General features: G+C 33.1%; 2 protein-coding genes across 3 annotated transcripts in view; both read right to left on the reverse strand.

Annotated features, from left to right (window-relative positions):
- LOC139491731 (multiple epidermal growth factor-like domains protein 10) overlaps nt 1-7,322 on the reverse strand; it is a 55,556-nt gene extending 48,234 nt beyond the window's left edge. For both annotated transcript variants that reach the window (XM_071279562.1, XM_071279561.1), the window contains exon 1: nt 7,207-7,322. In XM_071279562.1, the coding sequence (XP_071135663.1) occupies nt 7,207-7,263 (57 nt within the window). In that variant the 5' untranslated portion in view covers nt 7,264-7,322. The remainder of the gene's footprint in view (nt 1-7,206) is intronic.
- Nucleotides 7,323-12,610: 5,288 nt separating this feature from the next.
- Nucleotides 12,611-24,405, reverse strand: LOC139491732 (uncharacterized). The gene is made up of 7 exons (XM_071279563.1): nt 23,931-24,405; nt 22,842-23,026; nt 21,820-21,886; nt 18,337-18,877; nt 16,851-17,021; nt 15,054-15,138; nt 12,611-13,919 (listed from the first exon to the last, which is right to left on the reverse strand). The coding sequence occupies exons 1-7, from the start codon at nt 24,367-24,369 to the stop codon at nt 12,867-12,869; spliced, it is 2,541 nt and encodes an 846-aa protein (XP_071135664.1). The 5' UTR covers nt 24,370-24,405; the 3' UTR covers nt 12,611-12,866.
- Between the last annotated feature and the right edge of the window lie 212 nt (nt 24,406-24,617).

Raw genomic sequence — 24,617 nt, forward strand, 5'->3', positions numbered from 1 at the left:
TAAAATGGTAACTTCACCTCTAAAGGATTCATTGCCCTATATAGTCAATATTTCACAATTTTCGTATTTTTTTAAAAAGATTTTAAACTTTTTACAAAATATTTTTCCTGAAACTACTGGGCCAAGATCATTATAGATACAAATAATTGTAAGCAGCAAGAACTTTCAGAAAAATACGGTCAACAAACACATCACCATCACCAAAAAACCCATTTTGTTATGAATTCATGACTGTCTTTTGTTTAATTTGCACATAGACCAAGGTGAGCGACACAGGATCTTTATAGCCTCTAGTTTTGCGAAAAATCTCATTTTGTTTGTATTTACTCATAATGACAAAACATTATAACGTTGTGAGCACTGCATATAATGTTGTGATCACTTCGTATAATGTTATGAGCACTGTATATAATGGTGTGACCACTGCATATACCGTTGTGACCACTGCATACAATGCTGATCGTCACCATAAGGCAGTCATGGCGTTCCATACGATATGTCTCGCGTTTGCAACATAATTGTTACGGATTAACAGCAATACAGAGACACTTACTTGTTGTTAACGTAACGTATTGTAACGTCATATGTTTATTACGTTTTTGTATATCATAACGTATTCATGCAGAATGGTAAACAGTCAAAGTTTATACACGTCTTTAATCATTTACACAACAAAGCGAAGTACTAACCACTAATCCCAAACATCGGTGCCGTGACCTATGGAGAAACTAAGAGCAATTCGTGGTGGAAACAGAAGCGCCGTCACAAGACATCGAAAACCAAGAATTATCGGCAGCCACTGACACACTGGTAAAGAAGAGGACCTTACTCGAAAACTTGGATACACAGATTTTGGATGGAACAGAAGTTGGAGATATGGAACAGGAAATTTCGGACAGTGAGGAATTCAATTTACATTTGGAAGTGTCTATTCACAAATTCAAGGACATTACATCAAACTAAGGAGATAGCGTTCTTAAACCTACGGTGAGTGAATTTTTAAATCAAGGTCCAGTAGCACATATTTCAACACTTCCGACAACTACCAATATCAAACATCAGACACAGGATACTATTCAAAGCAGTTTTGTAAATCACGGATCAAACGCTACTTATAACCCTTCTCCGAATTTCTTTTACATACTGCCAAAGTTAGACTTGCCTTCATTTTCGGGATATATTTTATATTGGCAGACATTTTGGGATTCGTTTGAATGAAGCGTACACCACAACCCTGCTCTTACAAACATACAAAAGCTACTATTTAAATTCACAACTCCAATACGAAGCAGCACAGTGTATTACAGGGTTAGCCCTCACCAACGCAAACTATGACCAGGCAATCAATTTACTAAAGGAGGTCAGCAAAAGAAAATTATCAACGCACACATGCAAAATCTCCTTGACTTACCAAGTCCGTCATTTACCCTCAGTAGCATTAAGTCATTTTACGACAGATTAGAAGCCAACATTAGGGGACTTGAATCTCTAGGTCAGACGCAAGGCACATATGGATCCCTTCTTGTACCCATAATTTTCGGGAAACTACCCGCAGAAATGGGGGAAAACTTAACACGGGAACACGGAAAACATAGCTGGGATATAATATCGCTGTGTGAAGCTATTTCAAAGGAGATGTATGTACAAGAAGCAGGAAATTTCAAAATTTCAGACACTTTGACACCTACCGCATCATTCCATATTGGGGCAACACCGCGCTACAACACTATCATACAGCAATACAGAGAAAATAAGAATAGTAAAAATAAGGTAAAATTATATGTTTATTGCCAAGAACCACAGTTTGCATCAGAGTGCACAAACGTAGCTACAAATAAAATACGCTATGCGTTTATCAAACAGAAAAATCTTTGTTTTAACTGCTTTGGAAGTCACAAAATTTCAGAGTGTACGTCTGAATATACATGTCGTAAATGCAACAGAAAGCATCACACTAGCTTATGTTATAATAAACAACACAGAGAACTATACAAGACAAACCAGCGTAGCCGTAAATACTATGAATTATGAAGTAGAAACACACACAGCTACAGTTTACACCTCGTATGAAAATCCCGTAAAACAGAAAACCGATGTACTCGTGAAAACAGCTGTATCACAAGTTTCAGTAGGTAATATTTTATAACAAATATTCTATTAGATGAAGGGTCACAAAAATCTTTTATCACCCAGGATCTAGTACACTCAGTCTTGTTGCCTTTGGAGAAACTAATCGTAATGTAAGAAACCTAGAAAAAGCCGTTTTTCGTTTGGAAACTAAACATGGGGGTAAATTAGAAATGGAAGTACTCATAGTACCAACAATCGCCGCATCGCTATCAAATCGTGCCCATAACGAAGCGTTAAAGTTGTCTTATCTTCAAGGTATAGAACTGGCCCATCCTATGAGTAAGGATAAACATTTCGAAATAGCTATGTTGATTGGAGCAGATTACTACTGGGACATCGTCGAAAACGATATACTACGAGGAATGGGTCCCCCTGCAGTTAAGTCAAAACTGGGATATTTATTGTCTGGACCAATGCCAACAATAAAAGACTCAACAGTACCAGCTGCTACTACATTGAATGTATTGACACACCACAAGAAGGAAGAGGCAGATCTGGAGCTATTTTAGAAATTGGAATCTGAAAGAGAAACGCGTGAGGACAAACACTACTACGAGACATACAAGTCAACTACATCACATCGTGACAAACACTATAAAACATTACCATGTAAAGAGAATTTGCATGCGATACCGAGGAACTGTAACGTAACCGAGAACAGAAAATCAAGAACTATCAGTAGACTGAACAAGGAACTATAAATACAGAAACCATACAGTAGCCGATCAAAGAAAAACGGATAGACTTATCGTCCGATTGAACAAATATACTCATAGACTTGAAGATTATTTGAACATTTCCATATCGTAATGCAACCAAATTTCGTCGATCTCATGTTTGTGATTTACATAGAGACTGTTCATGAAATTTAATTTCTTGATATATGTATACTTGTATATGAACTTGAAAGTGATTCTTATTCATTTTGAATATTTGAAATTTTCGGTTTTATTTATTTAGTTTTATTTCCGTTTCACTTTCCTGTGGCCGGAGTGTTAAGGATTAACAGCAATACAGAGACACTTACTTGTTGTTAACGTAACGTATTGTAACGTCACATGTTTATTACGTTTTTGTATATCATAACGTCTTCATGCAGAATAGTAAACAGTCAAAGTGTATACACGTCTTTAATCATTTACACAACAAAGCGAAGTACTAACCACTAATCCCAAATAATAATGTCTATTAGATTTTATGGTGACTTGGAAAACATTGGTATACTAGAAATAAAGACTCAGTTATTAACTGGGACTCAAAACAGTACCCTCAAATATAATTTATATATACTATTCCTATCAAAGTTTCAAGAGCGCTCTCTCAAAAACCACAATCTGCCAGTGGATAGATTGACAAGTCACTACTAGTATATCAATAAATTGAGAAAAAAAAGTCGCAGTAATAAATCTTTCATATCAATTTTGACATCACAAGGGCTGCTTTCAGGGTCCGGTTGGTCAGCGGTGCAATCCGCTCGTACATAGAAATAACGATGAAAGGATGTCTGACCAATTTGCATACAATAGACAGGTGTTAATCTTTCTCTGATAAAGTTTTCAATGGAAGTGCCTAAATAACACGACCTTAATAACTGTTTAATTTTGTAAACGGGATATTTTGAATTATGACTGGATTCTATGATGGCCAGTTAAGGCCATTTCGCGTTTTCGCGTTTTCACGTTATCGCCTTTCTTATTCTATAAGGCGAAAACGTGAAATCGCGAGGTCGAAAAGGCGAAGTCGAAAACGCGAAGATAAAAACGCGAAATCGATTTCGTGTTTTCGCGTTTTCGCGTTTTCGATTCGCCTTTTCGCGATTTCGCGTTTTCGACTTCGCATTTTCGCCCTATATAATATGAAACGCGAAAAGGCGAAAACGCGAAAACGCGAAATGGCCTTAACCGGCCACCAAAGATTCGACAATTTACGATAAAACAACCACGAAGTTTACCAAATCTAAACCACCACCTCACATACATCAATCATCATCATTACCGTCACTGATCATTATCTTCATACGAATGCATATGATGTTGTAACCATTGCATATATAAACAATAACTGGTTGGTGTGTTTAAATATCAGCTGTATTTGTACGCGGCTGAGAAACAGGTGTAAATCGAGCTTTATCGAGCTGAGGACAAATACAGCTGATATTGAAAGGCACACTGTTTGTTCTGAAAGAATTGTCATTTTCATTTCCGTATTAATGACTCTTTTTTTTCGAATAATGATTGTTCCAAATATCCAAGTACCAAAGTGGCATATGAAGGCGCCATTTAAGTACCCATAGCTTTTCCTTTTTTTTTCCTGATGATAGTATGTGCCGTCAAAGTAAAAATATTTCTTTCTATAGTAAAAGTTTCAAAGATGGAAGGATACATTCTTTTGTTATTCTGTTTGAATGACGTTTTCGGTATTTTCGAAACAATATTTCATGGCTGTAATTCCTAAGTCATGAGGAATATTTTTGTAAAGACGTCCAATATCAAAACTAATGAGTTCTGAATCAGGATTTACAGTTCTTGGTTGATGATTTAAAAATTGCAAATCGTCTAGTATAAAACTGGGAACTCTACGACATGGTTTATCCACAATGTCTATAAAATGGCCTAAATTCTGTTTAACGCTGTTGGGTCCACCATTGTTTTGTTCTGACACCCCATTTAAAATTCCTCACTTTTGTGAATTTTTGGTAAATCATAGAAATAGCTTTCTGAAATTTATAGTTTGAACTTCTTTATATACAATTCCGTCTTACGTTTCTTTCGTAATTTTTTAATCATGGTACTTGTTTGTTTGTCCAATTTATTATCTGTCACCTCATAAAACATTTCATCTTGCAACATATTTGAAATATGATCTCTGTGAAAGAGGGACGAAAGATACCAGAGGGACAGTCAAACTCATAAATCGAAAATAAACTGACGACGCCATAGCTAACGATGAAAAAGACAAACAGACAAACAATAGTACTCATGACACAACATAGAAAACTAAAGAATAAGCAACACAAACCACACCAAAAACTAGGAGTGATCTCAGGTGCTCCGGAATGGTAATCAGATCCTGCTCCACATTTGGCACCCGTCGTGTTGCTCATGTTATAACAAATACGGTAAATAGTGTAATTCGGTAGGTCACATTCTTGAAAGGGAAGGGGATGGTAGTTACGACGTAAGGAACATATCCGATATCATTTGTGAAACGGTTATTCCATAACGGTCAACCAACTCGTGATTGCGTCCGTAAAATGTACGAAGGGATACTCACGGTCTATGATTATAACTGCAATACCCTTATCCACTGATTTTATTATTATTGATAATTGATTTACCTGAGTTTAAATTTTGCAAAACTGTTTTCTCCTCGTGGGTTAAATTCTTCTTGACATTTTCATTGCTTGTATGTAAATTTGTTTTTATTGTTTTAATTGTTTCTTCTAAATCTTTATCTTTTGTGGGTTTTGGAATCCAGTCTGATTTATTTCTTACTAGTGGTTTATTTTCTTTTTTTCATTTTTTTTATTATCCTCACAAAAAATAAAAATTATCTTCAATCGTCTGCCAAATTCACCAATGTTGGCTAAAAGTTTTCTTTTTTCCTCATTAGGAGTTGGTGTAAATTGTGATCCTCTTTTAAAAAAAAAATATTTTCCTTAATTGTAATTTTTTATGCGACAAGTTTGTAATGAATGACTTGTCCATAGGGGGTATGGGTGTGTATGGCTAAATTTGTAAGATACTGGAAAGCAATATTTCTGAATGTTGGATATATTTCAGGACTAGTACTGTTCTTTACACACACAAAATATTTAACAAAAAAAGATTTGGTGCACGTTTTTAAATGAGACAAAACATTATAAAGAACAAATAGAGGAATTAAATTGTGGAATGTAGCCTTATAGTTAATCTCACCAATTTTTAATTGTTGTAGGTCTCATCAAAACCACAAACAAAATGCCAGGTCGGATTAGATTGGAGCATTTTAACTAGCTATAATTTCTTAAATACATGAAACGTTTAAACTGTTTCCTTTTACTACTGAAAAGCTGCTTACATTTACAATAAAAATATTATAATTATCAGTTGGTAATACAAATAGCCCCCGAAAACAAACTTCTTCATTCCTTAACTTAGTAATAAATAAGGTAACAGCGTGATTAAAATGAAATGCATCACTGTTTAACAATAAACACGGTACTTCTCGATTACATACTGAATGAAATGTGAATACTGTATCACTTAAATTTTTTTTTTCGTTAAATAGATTTCATTATGTTAAGTTTAAAATTACATTTTTTCCCTATCTATAGGTTTATAAGAGATTTTTAAATCTATGATGACAAAGCGCGTTATCTTGGTTGAAATGCAACAAAAACAGTTGATCGATGTTCTTAAATATTAAGCCCGTTGCAATATTTAAACTTTTTTATTTTCAATCCTTAACCATACTTTTAACATTAACCAATCTTAATATAAAAATAAGATGATGCGGTATGATTGCTAATGAGACAAATATATATACCAAAGTTCAAATGAAAAACGTTTAGATGTAAGTAATTCATTTATAGGCAACCGTACAACCTTCAACAATGAGAAAACCCCGTCTAAATTGCCCTAACAAGATATGAAACAGTTTAACAGAGATAACAAAAGGCCTACCAAATTTATTTCAATATAATTTTTGCTATTTCATTTCTATAATCTGACTAAAATGTCTAGTATGCTATTGCCATCAGATAGAGAATTTTGCAATATTGATGCAAATATTTATTTAAATATTTCAATTTCAGACATTGTCATATTTTTTTAACACTTAAATAAAATAAATAATAAATTACAAAAAAATAAACAAATAAACAAATAGTCTTAAGGTGTCATGATACATTGTATGTTAAGTTCTAAAATGAACTTGGACATGATGGACAATTGGGCAGAGTTTGTTTTCGTATTCATATTATTTTAATTAGATCATGTTATTATTATATCTGTAAGTTAAGTTAAATGAAAACTATAAAAACATACGCTTGTGATGTCTAGAAATACTGATTACTCATATGAATTTGTTACTTACCAAGGTTCCAAAATAAACAATGTTTGACATCTTACAAAGTTTCCAACGATGCATCATACAGGGAAGTCAACACCTTCAGTGGGACAAGGAAGTGTGTTTATATTTATGAAATAGTTTTCAGAAATCGTTCTGCTAGTTTGCGTTTATGCCTTTAACCTTTTTCTGGTACGCGGTCGAGGTATAAATTCATAGTGTTTACTCCCGTAGGATAGTAAAGGAGAATTTGAACCAGGATATATATGCTACATTTAATAGGTGAAATTATGAATAACAAGTTATTACTTAAATCTAGGAACTACATATAAATCCCGATGCACTTAGTTAGTACAAGTAATTTTTGACAATGCCCAGTTGTTATTACTTGATTTTTTTCACTTCACTGGGCGGGGTTTGACCGGTTTGCTTATTTAAGACCAGTCCATCTATAGACAGGTGTTTTGGGATAAAATCATTAATGATGTGTCCAGTTATTCGTCCATATCATACGCTCAGTTCTTTTGTATATCTGTTTGGTGACCCTGATAGGTGATTAGAAATTAATAATTATTATAACGGCAATAATCCTTATCACACACAACTTCAAATAGATTGTCCTTATGCAAATTAAAACGTAAGTTCCGCCCGATCAGTTTAATAATATCGGTAATACCAGTTTTTAATCATTTTAAAATGATATTTTGCACCTTTTTTCTGAATATTACAACAATGTTGTAGAATGGTCAGCTGATCAAAAAGCTGGGCAATACTGTTTGGAAGGCAGTATGGAGAAGTCCAACGGTAGCGTCAATAACATGCTAGGGAGTTGGATGAGAGACAACAAAACTATAAAATGGGTAACTGAAATTTAAATTGTGCAGTTTCGGAAAAATAGCTGTAATCACTCTTGAGTCAGATCTTTACCCAAAGAGGAGCCAAAGTTCGGCATAGCTTCTCTCCAAACTAACCGAAATGCTAGCTATTCTGCAGCAGGATGATGGTCTGAATATTGAGATGACCTTCAGAAATCATGAATCCGTTTCTCAAAGTAGTACTAACTGTACTGACTAAGATTTCATTGCTCCAGTTTCTAATTTCTATTATCAGTTAACCAAAACAGTTCTATAGCGAGGTAAATAGACTATTACCTAATATTCATCCAGCCTCTGAAACACTGAATGGTCAACCAATCTCTGAAATATCAGAAAAAACAGAATACCGTAGTCAACGGATATCTGATGTAGAAACCTCATTTTTTGACATGCATCTTGATACAACAAGTTCAAAGTGACTCCGTAGAAATTTTAGAAAATCAAGCTCCGTATGAGGTGTATGATATGAATACGCGTACGAATGCAGGTGTAATACCAACAAATCATGTTACGTCACATCCGGTTGTATAAATATTCCCTTGAATTTGACAGTTGTAGGTAATTAATCATATATTTTATTGCAGAAAAACATTTCTATGTCTTAAACATATGTCTGGGGTATTTCATAGCACCATTATTTTTTTTATTTGGGATTTCTATAGAATATTTTGGAAACTTGAGGTTACATGGTTACTTAACCTTAGGTCACTATAAGGTCACTTCCATATGGAAAATATGTCGGTGAATTGCTTCCTGGCAGCAAGCAGTTAAAAACTAGTGGCTCTAAAGAGCCTGTGTCGCTCACCTTGGTCTATGTGCATATTAAACAAATGACAAAGATGTAATCATGACAAAGTTGTGTTTTAGTGATGGTGCTGTTTTTGTAGATCATACTTTACTGAACATTCTTGCTGCTTACAATTATCTCTATCTATAATTAACTTGGCCCAGTAATTACAATGGAAAATGATTGTAAAAATTTACAAATTTTATGAAATTGTAAAAAATTGACTAAAAAGGGTTAAAACTCCTAAGGGGGTCAATTGACCATTTTGATCATTTTGACCTTTTTTTTAGCTCTTATTTTGCTGTATATTATTGCTATTTACAGTTTATTTCTATTTATAATAATATTCAAGTTAATAACCAAAGGCTGCAAAATTTTCTTAAAATTACCAATTCAGGGGCAGCAACCCTACAACGGGTTGCCTGAATGGTCTGAAAATTTCAAGGCAGATATATCTTGACCTTATGCTTGATTTTACATTTTTCCCCATTAAGATGCTTACTTTAACTTTTCTACACAAACATCGCTGAAAATCGATCGTTCTGACCTTAAACAAGAGTTTTATTTTCAATATCATGTTTCCATATTTTTGCATTCCGATTGTACCAGATGAAGATTATTGCCTTTAACAAGGTGCTTGTCAGCTGTACTTTACCTGTATTCTTGCAACGTTATGTAACAGGCGAAGGGTGAGTCGTAAATGTTATTATTTTAGTGTAGATTTCAACTAACATAATTACACTTTGAACCACGATGATCCTCATAATGAAAATCCTGCTCCAGAGAGAAGAAAAACAATTGAAAATCATTTTCTAAAAGGTGCAACGTATAACAAACGTATTATAAGCGAATAAATAACGAATAAGTAACAGGGTAACAGTCGAGCACTGAAACGGGTTCAAATACGCGCTTATAGGGTCATATAACCTCTTAGAACCCAAATATACCACCAGAGACAAGAAAACAATTGTAAATCATTTTTCAAAAGGTGCAACGTATAGCATACGTATTATACGCAAATAAGGAACGAATAAGTAACAATATATCAGTCAAGCGCTGAAACGGAAACATAAATTCAAATAGGGTTATTTCACCTTTAAGAACCAAATATTACCACCAGAGACACTAAAATATTTATTCTAAAAAGTGCAACGTATAGCACACGTATCTTAAGCGAATAAGGAACGAATAAGTAACAGGGTACCAGTCGTGCGCTGAAACGGGTGCATAAGTTCTGATAGGGTTATTTCACATCTAAGAACATATAGTTACCAACAGAGACAAGAAAACAATTGAAAATCTGTCTTTATAGGTGCAACGTCTAACAAACGTTTTATAAGCAAATAAGGAACGAATAAGTACCAAGGTATTTGTTGAGTGTTGAAACGGGTACATTCGCGCTACAATGGTTATTTCACCTCTAGTATCCCGTAGTTACCACCAGAGACACGATAATCTTTTTTTAAGATGCAACGTATAATAAACGTATTATAAGGGATAAAGGAACGAATACGTAACAGGGTATCAACCGAGCGCTTGAACGGGTACATAAGTTATAATAGGGTTATTTTACCTCTAAGAACCCATAGTTTCCACCAGAGACAGGAAAGCAATTGAAAATCTGTGTTTTTATAAGGAGCAGCAGATAACAAACGTTTTATAAGCGAAGAAGATTATATACTGTAACGTGAGTTAAGTACAATTTGATGCAGGGGAAAGTTATAAACAGTACAACGGTAACTTAAGTATATCTTTTTCATATCAGCCCAGTACCAGTCGAGCGCTACAACGGATCCATATGCTTTAATAGGGTTATTTCACCTCTAAGAACTCTTAGTTACTACCAGAGACATGAAAATCTTTTTTTTTTTCAAGTGAAAGGTATAACACACATATTATAAGCGAATAAGTAACAGGGTATCAATCGAACGCCTGAATAGGTACATAATTACTAATAGGGTTATTTCGCCTCTAAGAACCCAAAGTTACTACCAAAGACACGCAAATATTTCTTTTTAAAAGTGCAACATATAACACACATATTATAAGCGAATAAGGAACGAATAAGTAACAGGGTATCAATCGAACACTGGAACGGGTACATAAGTTCTAATAGGATTATTTCGCCTCTTAGAACCCAAAATTACCAGTAGAGACACTAAAATATTTCTTTTTAAAAATGCAACGTAAAACACACGTTTTATAAGCGAATGAGGGACGAATAAGTAACAGGGTATTAGTCGAGCGCTGAAATGGATACATACGTACTAATAGTATTATTTTACCTCTAAGAACATATAGTTACCACCAGAAACATGTACGCAAATGAAAATCGATTTATTTCAAGGTGCAACGTATACCACGCGTATTTAAGGTGAATCCCTACAGTAATAACAAATTTTTTTTCACCGTTGAATTCTTCTTAAATTTTGCATACATATACTATGCAATGGCCTCTATAAGAATTTGAGTTAAAAATAGTATGTCACCAGACTCGTTTCCATGGTAACGGTCACCAAAGTTGGTACATCACATGTATGGGTAAATACATACCTGTAATGAAAATTCTGGATTTTTTTCAAGCCTTTGAAAGTAATTTGAAAGGTTTGTTCTTCATTTATCACAAAAGTAATGTTTAAAATGTAAAAAAAACACAAATAATGGCAGTTTTATACATATTTATTAAATCTGGAGCTAATTTTATCAACACAGCTGCACACATAAAAACCCAAATTTTGTGATTTTTTCTCATTTTTCATAAATTTCCAAAAAATTGGTCCGTTGAATTTTTTTTTAAATTTGACATAATATGGTCTCAATAATAAGCTTTAAAAAAAAAAAAAAAAAAATTAGGGTCACCAGATTAAATTTTGACCTAAAAACTTTTTTGTTACCCCTGCCAACACAGTAATCACAAGCAATTCTTTGTATATCTTTCAAAAATGTGTGTAAAAAAATAAGAATATGTTGCTATATCTTTGGTATAAACTACTGGCATTAATGAAGTTTCACATGAGAATAAAATAAATGCTAATTTTTGTTGCTATGAACAACGGTAACCATGGCAACAAGGCAAGAAGTAGGAAAATTCATATTTTACATTGTTTTGAAGTGCAAGTATCACATCTACCAGACATAAAGAGATCAAATTCAATTATTTTAGAGCTACAACATATGGCTTCTATGTAATTATCAAGGAATATCATGATATTATTGCTTTTACAAAGTGTTTCTATAGTAAAAATTTAGCAGGAAAAAAAAATACTCAGCAGTTCCAGGCAAAATTCATTATATTTCTTAGACAGTAACAATTCATAGGTATGATTTTTGCTGTTGAACAGATTAAAAAATATCAAGACTTTTTTCACCTTGTCGTTAATATATATATTTAATTCCTCTATTTCATTTAAATTCTGATTGATAGTCGGAGAAAAATTAGAGTTTTCTTCATTTCCTGTCAAAATTGTCCATCCCTACATCAAAATTCCAACCAATCAATCACACAAATACCAGACACATTTAAAAAAAAAAAATACAAATAAAAGAAAAATTTTATTTGTTAATAATGTTCTTCAATACTATTATTCTCATAAATCAGATAAGAAGAATAAAGATAATAGGTGCTGTGTTTTTATTAAATATGAAATCTTAGAGGAAAAAAAACCAAAAGATAGGAATCATATGAAGGAAAGGATATGATGGGTATGACTTTGACATAAAAAGGTAATATACATGTACATAAGACAGAAGTTGCAATAAGGAACAACTCTTTGATTGCTGTTCTTTATCTTAAAAGTTGCAGTGAGATGCACAACAGTAAGAAAACATTTTAAACTTGCCACCAAGTTTGGTTCTAATTAGCCCATTTGTTCTGAAAAAAATATTTTAAAATGTCTTTCACATCTAGAGGTCCTATGTTAAACTATAAACATGATAAAAGGACAAAAAATGCCAACTGATGTGAAATGCAGGTGAACTAAAAATAAATAACATGTATATTATCCATGTATATTGTTCCATAAAAATTATTCTTCACAACCTGACAAATGCCCAATAATGGAACTCGCATATCTATTGTTTACATTGTTATCTGTCAAAATGAGTTTGATGCCATTTACATCTCTAGAATTTGCAAGTTTTAAATGTGTAACATTAATACCACTTCTTGCTAATTTAATGCAAACTGTTGCATTAATAATTTTTTTATCAACTAAGGGTTTTAAAGACAGTTTACAAGAGTTAAAATTCACATGATGTAAATCATCTTCTTCACAACTGCTTTGTAGTTTTTGACTAAAAAGTTCACTAAGAGATAAAACATCATCTTTTGCGTTATGTGCAGCATATTCAATTCCTAGGACCTTCTTTACCAGGGTTTGTTGTTTGTAGTTGTCTACATCTGCTTTTGGAAATACTCTCTTGGACAGCTTAAGAGTGTCAATGAAGCCTTTCACAGAGGCTGTAAAGGCAGAAAACATATTAAATTCTTTCAGTCTATTTTCTAGAACCATCATGTCAAAGTTGGTGATGTTATGTCCGACAAGAATAGGCAGTTCATTCAATTTTAAAAAATCTAAAAAATCTAGCAACCCTTGTTGAATAGTGCACGTTTCTACTTCTCTACCATTCAAATACATCTTGTTAGTGGCATGACAAAATGCAATACCAGTTATTTTACTTGCTTCATTGGAAATGTCACATCTTGGCATAATATATCTCTGGAAAAGATTTAGTCCACTGGCAGCTGCCAACTGAGTTATGTCACTGTTCCTGGAAAGACTTGTTGTTTCCAAATCAAAAACTACATATTTATCTGTATTACTAAGAATAAGAGAAGAAGGAATTTGCTGAATAATATCACAAGCATTTTCATTTACTTCTACTTCTTGTTGGTATGTTGTTCCTTCTTTTACACTAGAACTCCGTTGGGCCTTCTTCCTGTTCTTTTTCTTTTCAATTCTTCTCTTTTTAAACGTTTGCGTTTTCTGATTTTCCCTCTGCCTCTCCAATTTCTTGTTCATAGTTTCTCCAACTTTCATTGTAAATTGGCCTGGGGACAGTTCTGAAGCTTCATTCACCTGAAAGTATGATTTATTTATGAAATATTGTAATGTATAATCATGTTATAGTGTAGAATTAAGGAATCACAGTTCTGTAGTTGAAGAGTTGCCACTGTCAATTGTAGATTTGTCGGTCGCATATGTAGTTTTAAATGGTGGGTCCCTCCTTAGTTACGCCTGGTCAACTGTGGATTTGACTGCAACTTTTAACCAATGAAAAAAATTGTTACATCCATATTGCATAAGAATTATGCATTTGCCAGGATGAAGACTTTACTATGCTCTTTTCAAAAATATAATAAAAAGGATAGGTCGCATTGCTATTTTTCAAGCTTTGCCTAAATTTGCTAAGTGATCATGAAAAAACACATTTTTGTGCATAAAAAGAAATCTATGTGATGGAATTTTGAAATAAAATGTGAGAAGTTTTTATAATATGTTTTAGGAAAATAAAAATAAAAAATGGTGTCAAGGACCTTTCTTGCTACACAGTATTAAAAAAAATCCCTAATATTCAAGTATACTTTGTACTATAAGAGTAAAACATCAATTGAAGCAGATTATATATCCAACTACCAAAGGCACTCTGTATCATAAAAAATGTTTAACCTAATATGACAAGGTTTTTTACAACTTGATTGCAACAATAATTTCAACTGCTGAGTACAAAATTTTGTATTGCTTCAGCATATAATGTACATCCATGTAAGTGATTGTTTTAATGTACATTGGAATTTTAGAATGAAATATAAGTGAAAAATATGAGCATTGATCAGGAATTGGACTCCAATACAAATGCAAATTAGAAAAACATATTCAATAGCTGTGACCTTGACCTTTTAACTTAAATCAATACAGTTCAACTGTTCTTTTCTGCATCTGAGTACATGTTTACATGATCCTCAAACTTATAGATACTGAGATATGAACTTTGATATTTAAACCTTAAACAGCTAAGGACACCAACCGGCTAAATGATTTCTAAGGGTACTCCACTAGTTTGTTTATACTTAGTCGAGGCAAACAAAAACTACTAAGTGTATGTCCATAAACAAATGTGTGTCAGCAAAACACCCTTATCAGAATAATATGTCTCCATATGAAATGAAGACTCAAAGAAGGTCATTAATTATTATCCTAACATGTATTTACCATTGACAACCATGTATATCCTTCATTTTTCTGTAAAACAGCTGCTGATAACCTGCTGTTGAAAGATGAGGATCCACCATAAGATCTACAATTTATGATAAATAAAAGAGTAAAATTATATAATTATAGGTTACATAATGAGTGAGGCTTTCATGTCGCTTGTTATCAACTTCGGTTTTTCATTTACAAAATAATGATCAATAATGATAGACCAGCTTCTGGAATCCTTTTAGTTGTCGTTAAATAACAAGGGTTGATAGCATGCGATAGATACAAGTCTCACTAGTTGTGAAATCTATTTTTTTATTGTAAACTATCATGCTCACATACATGTTTAATTTAATTTTAACGCGTCTTCTGATTGGCTGACGTTATTTTGTTATGAGCCCATGGACATAATTAAGTCATGTGACCGTTTTTTCATGGTTTTCTATGGTTTAAAATGGAATTTAGAATTAAGTTATAAGAAATGATTGTAATTTTTTTTCTGTCTATTCGAAATAACATAAAATATGTGGTGCACACTGTTAAATAACCTGCTATGTGCGTTATTCAGTGTGCACCAAATTTTTTGTGTTATTTCTTTATAGACAGAAAAAATAGAACAGTCATTCCTTAAATATTTTTAGTTTTATCATTTGTAAAATGATAACTGATGTTGAAAGAATTTTGTGTTTTGATAATAATTGTCTCATTGGAAATCATACCACTTCTTTGCAAATGTATGGCCATTCACTATTTTTTGCAGTATATACATGTATTTAAAAATATTACATATGGTGTAGCATTATACTGTATTCATTGGATATGACAATTGTATGTTTCATAAGTTATTTCACCTATGTGAAACCTTGTTTCTATTTTTACATATATTGACGCTATTTTTCTATTCATATGTATATTGGCGGATAATATAAACTAGAGGCTCTAAAGAGCATGTGTCGCTCACCTTGGTCTTTGTGCATATTAAACAAAGGACACAGATGGATTAATGAAAAATTGGTTTTTGGTTTTGGTGATGTTTTTGTAGATCTTATTTTACTGAAAATTCTTGCTGCTTATAATTATCTCTATCTATAATGAACTTGGCCCAGTAGTAACAGTGGAAAATATTTAGTAAAAATTTACAAAAATTTACAAAATTTATGAAAATTGATAAATATTGACTATAAAGGGCAATAACTCCTTAAGGGGTCACTTGACCATTTTGATCATGTTGACTTATTTGTATGTCTTACTTTGATGTACCTTATTGTTGTTTACAGTTTATCTCTATCTATAATAATATTCAAGATAATAACCGAAAGCTGCCAAATTTTCTTAAAATTACCAATTCAGGGGCAGCAACCCAACAACGGGTTGCTCGATTGGTCTGGAAATTTCAGGGCAGATAGATCTTGACCTGATAAACAATTTTACCCTTTGCCAGATTTGCTCTAAATGTTTTGGTTTCAGAGATATAATCCAAAATCTACATTTTACCCCTATGTTCTATTTTTAGCCATGGCAGCCATCTTGGTTGGTTGGCCGGGTCAGACGCAAAGTGATGAGAAAAGCTCACTTGGCCCTTAAAAATGCTAAATTTAGATTTATGATATATGACATCACACATAACAACCATAGAAAAAGCACAACAGAACCACAGCAGACGAGAAGAAGTTCACAAGGGGATATCAACAGAAACATTTGGCAGCCACTCACTAACCAACCAAAGATCATGATCACAAAAAAAATGTGGTTATATGATTTTTTTTTAACATTTTTTTTTTGGGGGGGGGGGGTGTATTAATTTCTTACCTTGCTTTTGGACATTTGCTTCCAACAATTTGATTGAAATTTTCATTGGCTTGTGTAGATCCCATATTTTGTAAACTCTCTGCTCTTCTGTTGTATTGTTGGACCAATTCCCTTAATTCACTGGTCAAGGCATCATTTGACAAGCACTTTCCACCAGGCAGGCTTTTATACCTGTAATACACCAAGAGACATGCATGTCCGTTTCACAAAGTTTAAGATATGAAGAAGGTACATTGTTGGTGAAATAAATAATATTGTAAACCTGAAAAACATATATATCATTAGGGGGAAATAACATTTTGATCTAGTCGTTTAAAAAAAGCATTTCAATTAAAAAAACAACAGACAAAGTTTTTAAAAAAATGCTTAAGAGCAATAGCTCTAAAACCAATTATCTTTACATAAAATTTCAGTGTGAATAATCAAGAAAATGTCCCTTGGTCATGTTTTGTCCATCTTTTTACCCTTATAATTTATATTTTGTAATCATTTTGTTCATTCAAATGTTACAAAATGAGCATAAGTTTTGAAGAATATGCAGGAGTAGTCCAGTCAAACTAAGATTTACCCTTAAACTAATTGCAACAGTATATGTTTTAGTTTTTATCTATAGCATTATGTCCTTTATATAAACAGAAAAAATTCCCATAAAATCTAACTTGAGGAAAACTCGAAATCAGCATTTTTTAAATTTCAATTTCCATAGACATTTGAAGGGGAGATAACTCTTGCAAAACTGAGTTTTTTTTGGTCAGTTTTTGGTTGTTTTTCTTGAAATTTATGTAAAGTATGATACTTTGATGGGGTTGTAAGTTTGTATTTGACAGAATTATATAATCTTCTGCTCATGAAATGTACAAAACTGAAGTGTTATGGGTAGTTTTATTTTTTTCATGCACTTTTCATTAAAGAAATTGCAAATTTGAAGCTTTGTGACCATTTTGAAAAAATAATGTGAAAATTTGGTATTGAATATATCTGTATATTATATTTTTTCAGCAACTTACTTATCTAAAGAAACTTTAAACCACAAAAAGAAGAATAAATACTTAATTATTTTTATTAAATTTGAGATTCTTTACCTTGACATGTTGAAAAATTCAATAAATGGTCAACTAATTAATTACGAAATCTAGATTATAGCTTGATAAAAGATATGAAAACACCTTAAGAGTTGTTTCTTATACTCTAAAGACCACTAAAAAATCAAAAATCAATACAATCTAATGAATAGAAGCGGTAAATTTATAATTTTGTATCAATTTTTATTTTTTGCTTTTTTTGCAAGAGTTATCTCTCTTTTCAATGCAAATCTCCATAAATGAAAATATTCAAAATATTCTGGTGAAGGGTTTCAGAGAAGTAGAAGAGTTATAGTGCAAGTACTTCCAGTCAGGAAAAGTGTTCATTGAAAGAATGCAAAATTTTGATGATAATTAGAAATAGCATTATGTTAATCGCATTAGTTAAATAAAAAGTTTCTTACTTAAAATTTACAGGGTCATCTTTGTAGGTACACCATTCAATATCTGTGCATAGAGAGTGGTCTCCTGAAACATGGGGAACTAATCTGTTTAAACCCTTTCTCAAATCATCTGTTGATCCTTCATTCTCCTTGATGGCATACATGAAACATCTGACAAGATAAGGGATGACATCAGGATGTTTCAGTTCCTTGTACTTCTTTGAAAGCTCGTACAATTTTTTAGAGAATCCCTTTTTTACGTGGTTTTGATCATCTTTCTTTTCTAGGTCTTCAAAGTGGACTTTGAGCCTTGAGGTGGTAGTAGAATCATTATCTGCATGAAGAACCTTTATTTGGCACCCTGAGTCATTTAGTTTGTGTGTCATTTCCACAGCCATGTCTGGTTCCATTCCTTTGCTGGTACCCTTCCAATTTCGGCAACAATCATGAGCAGAGACAGTTTCCTTTCTCTCCTCATGAACCTCACAAACTCTGCAGCTTCTACTTCTGTATGCATAGTCCATTACCTTGCCTGTTTTTAAGCCTATCATACTAGCATGTCCTTCAAATAAAAATATAACAGAGAATAAGAACTTTTCTTAATTTATTAATGGAATGAAGTTTTGACAACAGTGTTAAATAAATTCAACTTCATTCAGTTTTTTTTAATGTGAACCCTACCTGACAGACATATACAAGTTGCAAGGAACTCATATACACAAAAAAATAATCTTGATTTGTATTGTGTTTTAATAAGCATTTGTACAAGTTTCATAGCGTTTGGTACTGTTACTAGACAAACTAAAGTTACAGAATGGAAACAAAACATTCAGCAATATTTTTCATAATCAAAGTTGCAAAACTCTAGAACAGTTAAAGTGACACCCTAAAAATTCATAATTGATCTGTATTTTGTGGTAAAAAGTATTGTGTATCAATTTCATAGCAGTTGAGCTAACTAAAGTTAGTTAACATGTTTAACCATGTTTAACATGTTTAACCCCGCCACATTATTTATGTATGTGCCTGTTCCAAGTCAGGAGCCTGTAATTCAGTGGTTGTCGTTTGTTTGATGTGTTACATATTTGTTTTTCGTTCATTTTTTTACATAAATAAGGCCGTTAGTTTTCTCGTTTGAATTGTTTTACATTGTCTTATCGGGCCTATTATAGCTGTATATGCGGTATGGGCTTTGCTCATTGTTGAAGGCCGTACGGTGACCTATAGTTGTTAATGTCTGTGTCATTTTGGTCTTTTGTGGATAGTTGTCTCATTGGCAATCATACCACATCTTTTTTTTTATATTAGAGAATGGGAACAAAAAAATTGAAACTAATTTTCTTATGTAAAGGAGCATAAATATGTAACCACACGTAAAATGTGATCTGCAAGCATAAATATGAAACCACACATTTTTGTGATTATCGAGCATAAATAAGAAACCATACATATATGTGATTTACAAGCATAACTGTATGAAACTACACATATATATATGTGATCCGCTAGCATAAATATGAAACCACACATTTATGTGATTTCCAAGCATAAAAATGAAACCACATATGTGATGTACAAGCATATAAATGAAACCACATATATATGTGATATCCAAGCATAAATATGAAGCGACACATAAATGTGTATGTGATCAGATCCCTTAGCATAAATATGAAATCACACATAAATATGATCCCATAGCATAACTAGAGGCTCTAAAGAGCCTGTGTCGCTCACCTTGGTCTATGTGAATATTAAACAATGGACACAGATGGATTCATGACAAAATTGTGTTTTGGTGATGGTGATGTGTTTGTAGATCTTACTTTACTAAACATTCTTGCTGCTTACAATTATCTCTATCTATAACTACTTTCTGTGGAAAATGTTATTGAAAATCTTCAAATTTTAAGAAAATTGTTAAAAATTGACTATGAAGGGCAATAACTCCTTAGGGGGTCAATTGACTATTTTGGTCATACTGACTTATTTTTAGTTCTTACTTTGCTGTACATTATTGTTGTTTACAGTTTATCTCTATCTATAATAATATTCAAGATAATAACAAAAAAACAGCAAAATTTCCTCAAAATTACCAATTCAGGGACAGCAACCTAACAACCGATTATCTGATTCATCTGAAAATTCCAGGGCAGATAGATCTTGACCTGATCAACAATTTTACTTCCTGTCAGATTTGCTCTTAATGCTTTGGTTTTTGAGTTATAAGCCAAAAACTGCATTTTACCCCCATGTTCTATTTTTAGCCATGGCGGCCATCTTGGTTTGTTGGCCGAGTTACCGGACACATTTTTTAACTAGATACCCAATGATGATTATGGCTAAGTTTGGTTAAATTTGGCCCAGTAGTTTCAGAGGAGAAGATTTTTCTAAAAGATTACTAAGATTTACGAAAAATGGTTAAAAATTGACTATAAAGGGCAATAACTCCTAAAGTGGTCAACTGACCATTTTGGTCATGTTGACTTGTTTGTAGATCTTACTTTGCTGAACATTATTGCTGTTTACAGTTTATCTCTATCTATAATAATGTTCAAGATAATAACCAAAAACAGCAAAATTTCCTTAAAATTACCATTTATGGGGCAGCAACCCAACAACGGGAATGTCCGATTCATCTGAAAATTTCAGGGCAGATAAATTTTGACCTGATGAACAAGTTTACCACTGTCAGATTTGCTCTAAATGCTTTGGTTTTTGAGTTATAAGCCAAACACTGCATTTTACCCCTATGTTCTATTTTTAGCCATGGCGGCCATCTTGGTTGGTTGGGCGGGGCACCGGACACATTTTTTAAACTAGATACCCCAATGATGATTGTGGCCAAGTTTGGTTAAATTTGGCCCAGTAGTTTCAGAGGAGAAGATTTTTCTAAAAGATTACTAAGATTTACGAAAAATGGTTAAAAATTGACTAAAAAGGGCAATAACTCCAAAAGTGGTCAACTGACCATTTCGGTCATGTCAACTTATTTGTAGATCTTACTTTGCTGAACATTATTGCTGTTTACAGTTTATCTCTATCTATAATAATGTTCAAGATAATAACCAAAAACAGCAAAATTTCCTTAAAATTACCATTTCAGGGGCAGCAACCCAACAACGAAATGTCCGATTCATCTGAAAATTTCAGGGCAGATAGATCTTGACCTGATGAACAATATTAACCCCATGTCAGATTTGCTCTAAATGCTTTGGTTTTTGAGTTTTAAGCCAAAAACTGCATTTTACCCCTATGTTCTATTTTTAGCCATGGCGGCCATCTTGGTTGGTTGGGCGGGGCACCGGACACATTTTTTAAACTAGATACCCCAATGATGATTGTGGCCAAGTTTGGCTAAATTTGGCCCAGTAGTTTCAGAGGAGAAGTTAACGCAGGACGACGACGACGACGGACGACGACGCCGGACGCCAAGTGATGAGAAAAGCTCACTTTGCCTTTCGGCCAGGTGAGCTAAAAATGAAACTCATTTCTACTATATACCTGTATTACTGTCATACTGCCATCCTGTGCCACGCTTTTGCCAGCCTCCATCAAAACTTGCTTCTACCTAACAGAATATGAAAAAAGATAAATTGATTTAACTTTCAAAATTCCCAAAATTCTTGGAATATAAAATTCATGACAATTAGGAACAAGTTAATTCTAATGCAAGGCTCTGTTTATGTGTTACATATTTGTTTTTCGTTCATTTTTTTACATAAATAAGGCCGTCAGTTTTCGCGTTTGAATTGTTTTACATTGTCTTATCGGGGCCTATTATAGCTGACTATGCAGTATGGGCTTTGCTCATTGTTGAAGGCCGTACTGTGCAATATAATGTACTGACTTCTGCAATCTGAGAGTAAAAATATGAACCCTTTTTTTGCCCATTTTGTACAGGCACAGTATGTATGCATATTCATAGTAGTTATAAATAGTAAAAGTAACACACTATCACAGACCAAGCAGCCTAGGCATGAAAAATTGCTGTCTTGCCTGTATAAATCATATTATCCTGAATTATGGTAATTTCACGCAATTTGATTGGCTGATATTGTCCTTATAAGTTTCAGTACAATTTTTTATTACGTCAATTGGAATTATCTTTCCCTTATACCATTGTCCTAATAAAAAAAAGAATAAATTTCAGTTGTTCTAATATCCCTAATATTATTTTTTTTTAGTTTCAGATTAAATATCTTAAATAATTTGATTGATATTGTCCTTATATTGAATTTGAATATAATAATATGTAATATAACAAAATCAGGATAAATTCGTAACCCAATATGAATTTTATTGACCCGATAAATTCTTGTATTAGGACAATTGCACACTGTGTAACTAATATCATCTAGGCACCAGAATCTAACTAAAATTTTAGCTTTTGGTCTGTAGATTCAAAAGTTTATTGTATACACTGAGATGAGAATGTAGATAAACCCCCCAAATTTATATGACCACAAAGTTGATCTAGCACAACGTGACAAGCATAAAACAAGTGAATTATATATTAATTTTACCTTCCCATTGCTCAAATCTTTTTCTTTGATTTGTACAGATTTACAAGATTCTGCAGCAACCTCCTGTATCTTCTTTCCAATTTCTTTCTCCTTCTTTCTTATTGTTGATGAATGAACAGGAGGCACATTCAAACCAGCCAGGAAGTTGTTAACATGTGTTGCCCCCATTCCGGCATGTATCATACCTGAAAATGTAAAATTTATTCCCCGTTATTATTTTTTATCAGACCCAACAAAAAGTACATATAGGTCACACGGCTGGAGTAACTTACTTTGTCTCAGTATTAATCAATTTTTTACCTCAAATCCTGATAACAAATAATTTTATTCATGTTAACAGGGTTACTTCATACACTCTTCTTGTTCATTTTAAATATCTTTCCTAGAATTTTATCAAAATAACTTTAACCCTATGACAATTGTCTGCCTGTACCAATTTAGAGTATCTGAAAATAATTTTGTCTGCATGTGTATAATACATGTACATACATTAAGGCCTCCTTTTACTTTAGGGGTCCCAGCTCATAAAGAGCTTTACTGAACTAAAAGTAAAAGAAGGCCAATACATGTATTATGTGTATATTAAAAGTATTAATACCGTGAACCTGCAGAACACATCTCTTGAAAAATCATCCAACATTGTGATCAGTTTTATGTTAAATTTCATGTTTGTAAAGTATTTTATATATGAATCACTCATGATTGACCTGTTTTTTCATACATATTTCATACGTAAAACGATTTCGAGTAGTTATGTTTTGAAAGACTATTCTGATTAATTTTTTACTGCGACACTTTCCTACGACTGCATTTTGACTATAGTGAAACTGATAATCAATCTATCTTAATATATGATTCAATCATGTGCTGCCCTTGATAAAAGGGGTCCAAACATGTAAAAAATTTCGGCAGCACGGCTCCTAGAAAAAGTAGTTTTAAGCACCTATTACTGTTGAGACCACAAGTTTGGGCTAAAGAAAGAAAGTAAACATAGAAGTGAGGACAGTTCCCCTTATCCTAAAGGAACATACTTCTATGCCAGTAGATAGCTTTTACAAAACATAAAATATGATTAATCAAACATCTTACCAATAGCTGCCTTTGAATTCACTACAAAAGCTCCATTTGAATTCCTCTTCCCTGTTTCCACACTATTACAGGCGGTACAACTCCCACAAGGAATGGTTAGAACACTCCCAAGACCATATTTTCTCTCACTCACAGTGTCAATAAGGTTCAAAGGGCAATTACATAATTGGCACATCAAATTTTGAGCTAGCTCAAACAGTTCAATAACACGCCTCCCCTCCTTCCAGCTGTCATTGTGAGACGGGTCTGATGGTACAATAACGTCTGCTCCAATATCGATATCGGCGAACATTGATATGGTGTCTAACTCGTCGTCTTTTTTTGCATACTCATGTTCTGAATTTTCTGTCTTAACAATGTTTCTTTTTTTCAAAAAGGATGATCTAAAGTAACTTACTTTGTTGGTAAACTTTCCACGATTTCGCGAACGAAACGTCATTGTGAAGAAGTTGTTTACCAGACGACAGACTGTTCCCGCTTTATAAGGGAGAAAAAACGAAACGTTTAATCGGTAACCAGTAAGATGGAGTTACTTCCCTTAGTGTCGGAAGTCACCTTAAAGCGAATAAGGAACGAATACGTAACAGGCTATCAACCGAGCGCTGGAACAAGTACATAAGTTATAATAGGGTTATTTTACCACTAAGAACCCATAGTTTCCACCAGAGACAAGACAGCAATTGAAAA

Source organism: Mytilus edulis, chromosome 10 (assembly GCF_963676685.1).
Source record: "Mytilus edulis chromosome 10, xbMytEdul2.2, whole genome shotgun sequence".
Taxonomy (NCBI): domain Eukaryota; kingdom Metazoa; phylum Mollusca; class Bivalvia; order Mytilida; family Mytilidae; genus Mytilus; species Mytilus edulis.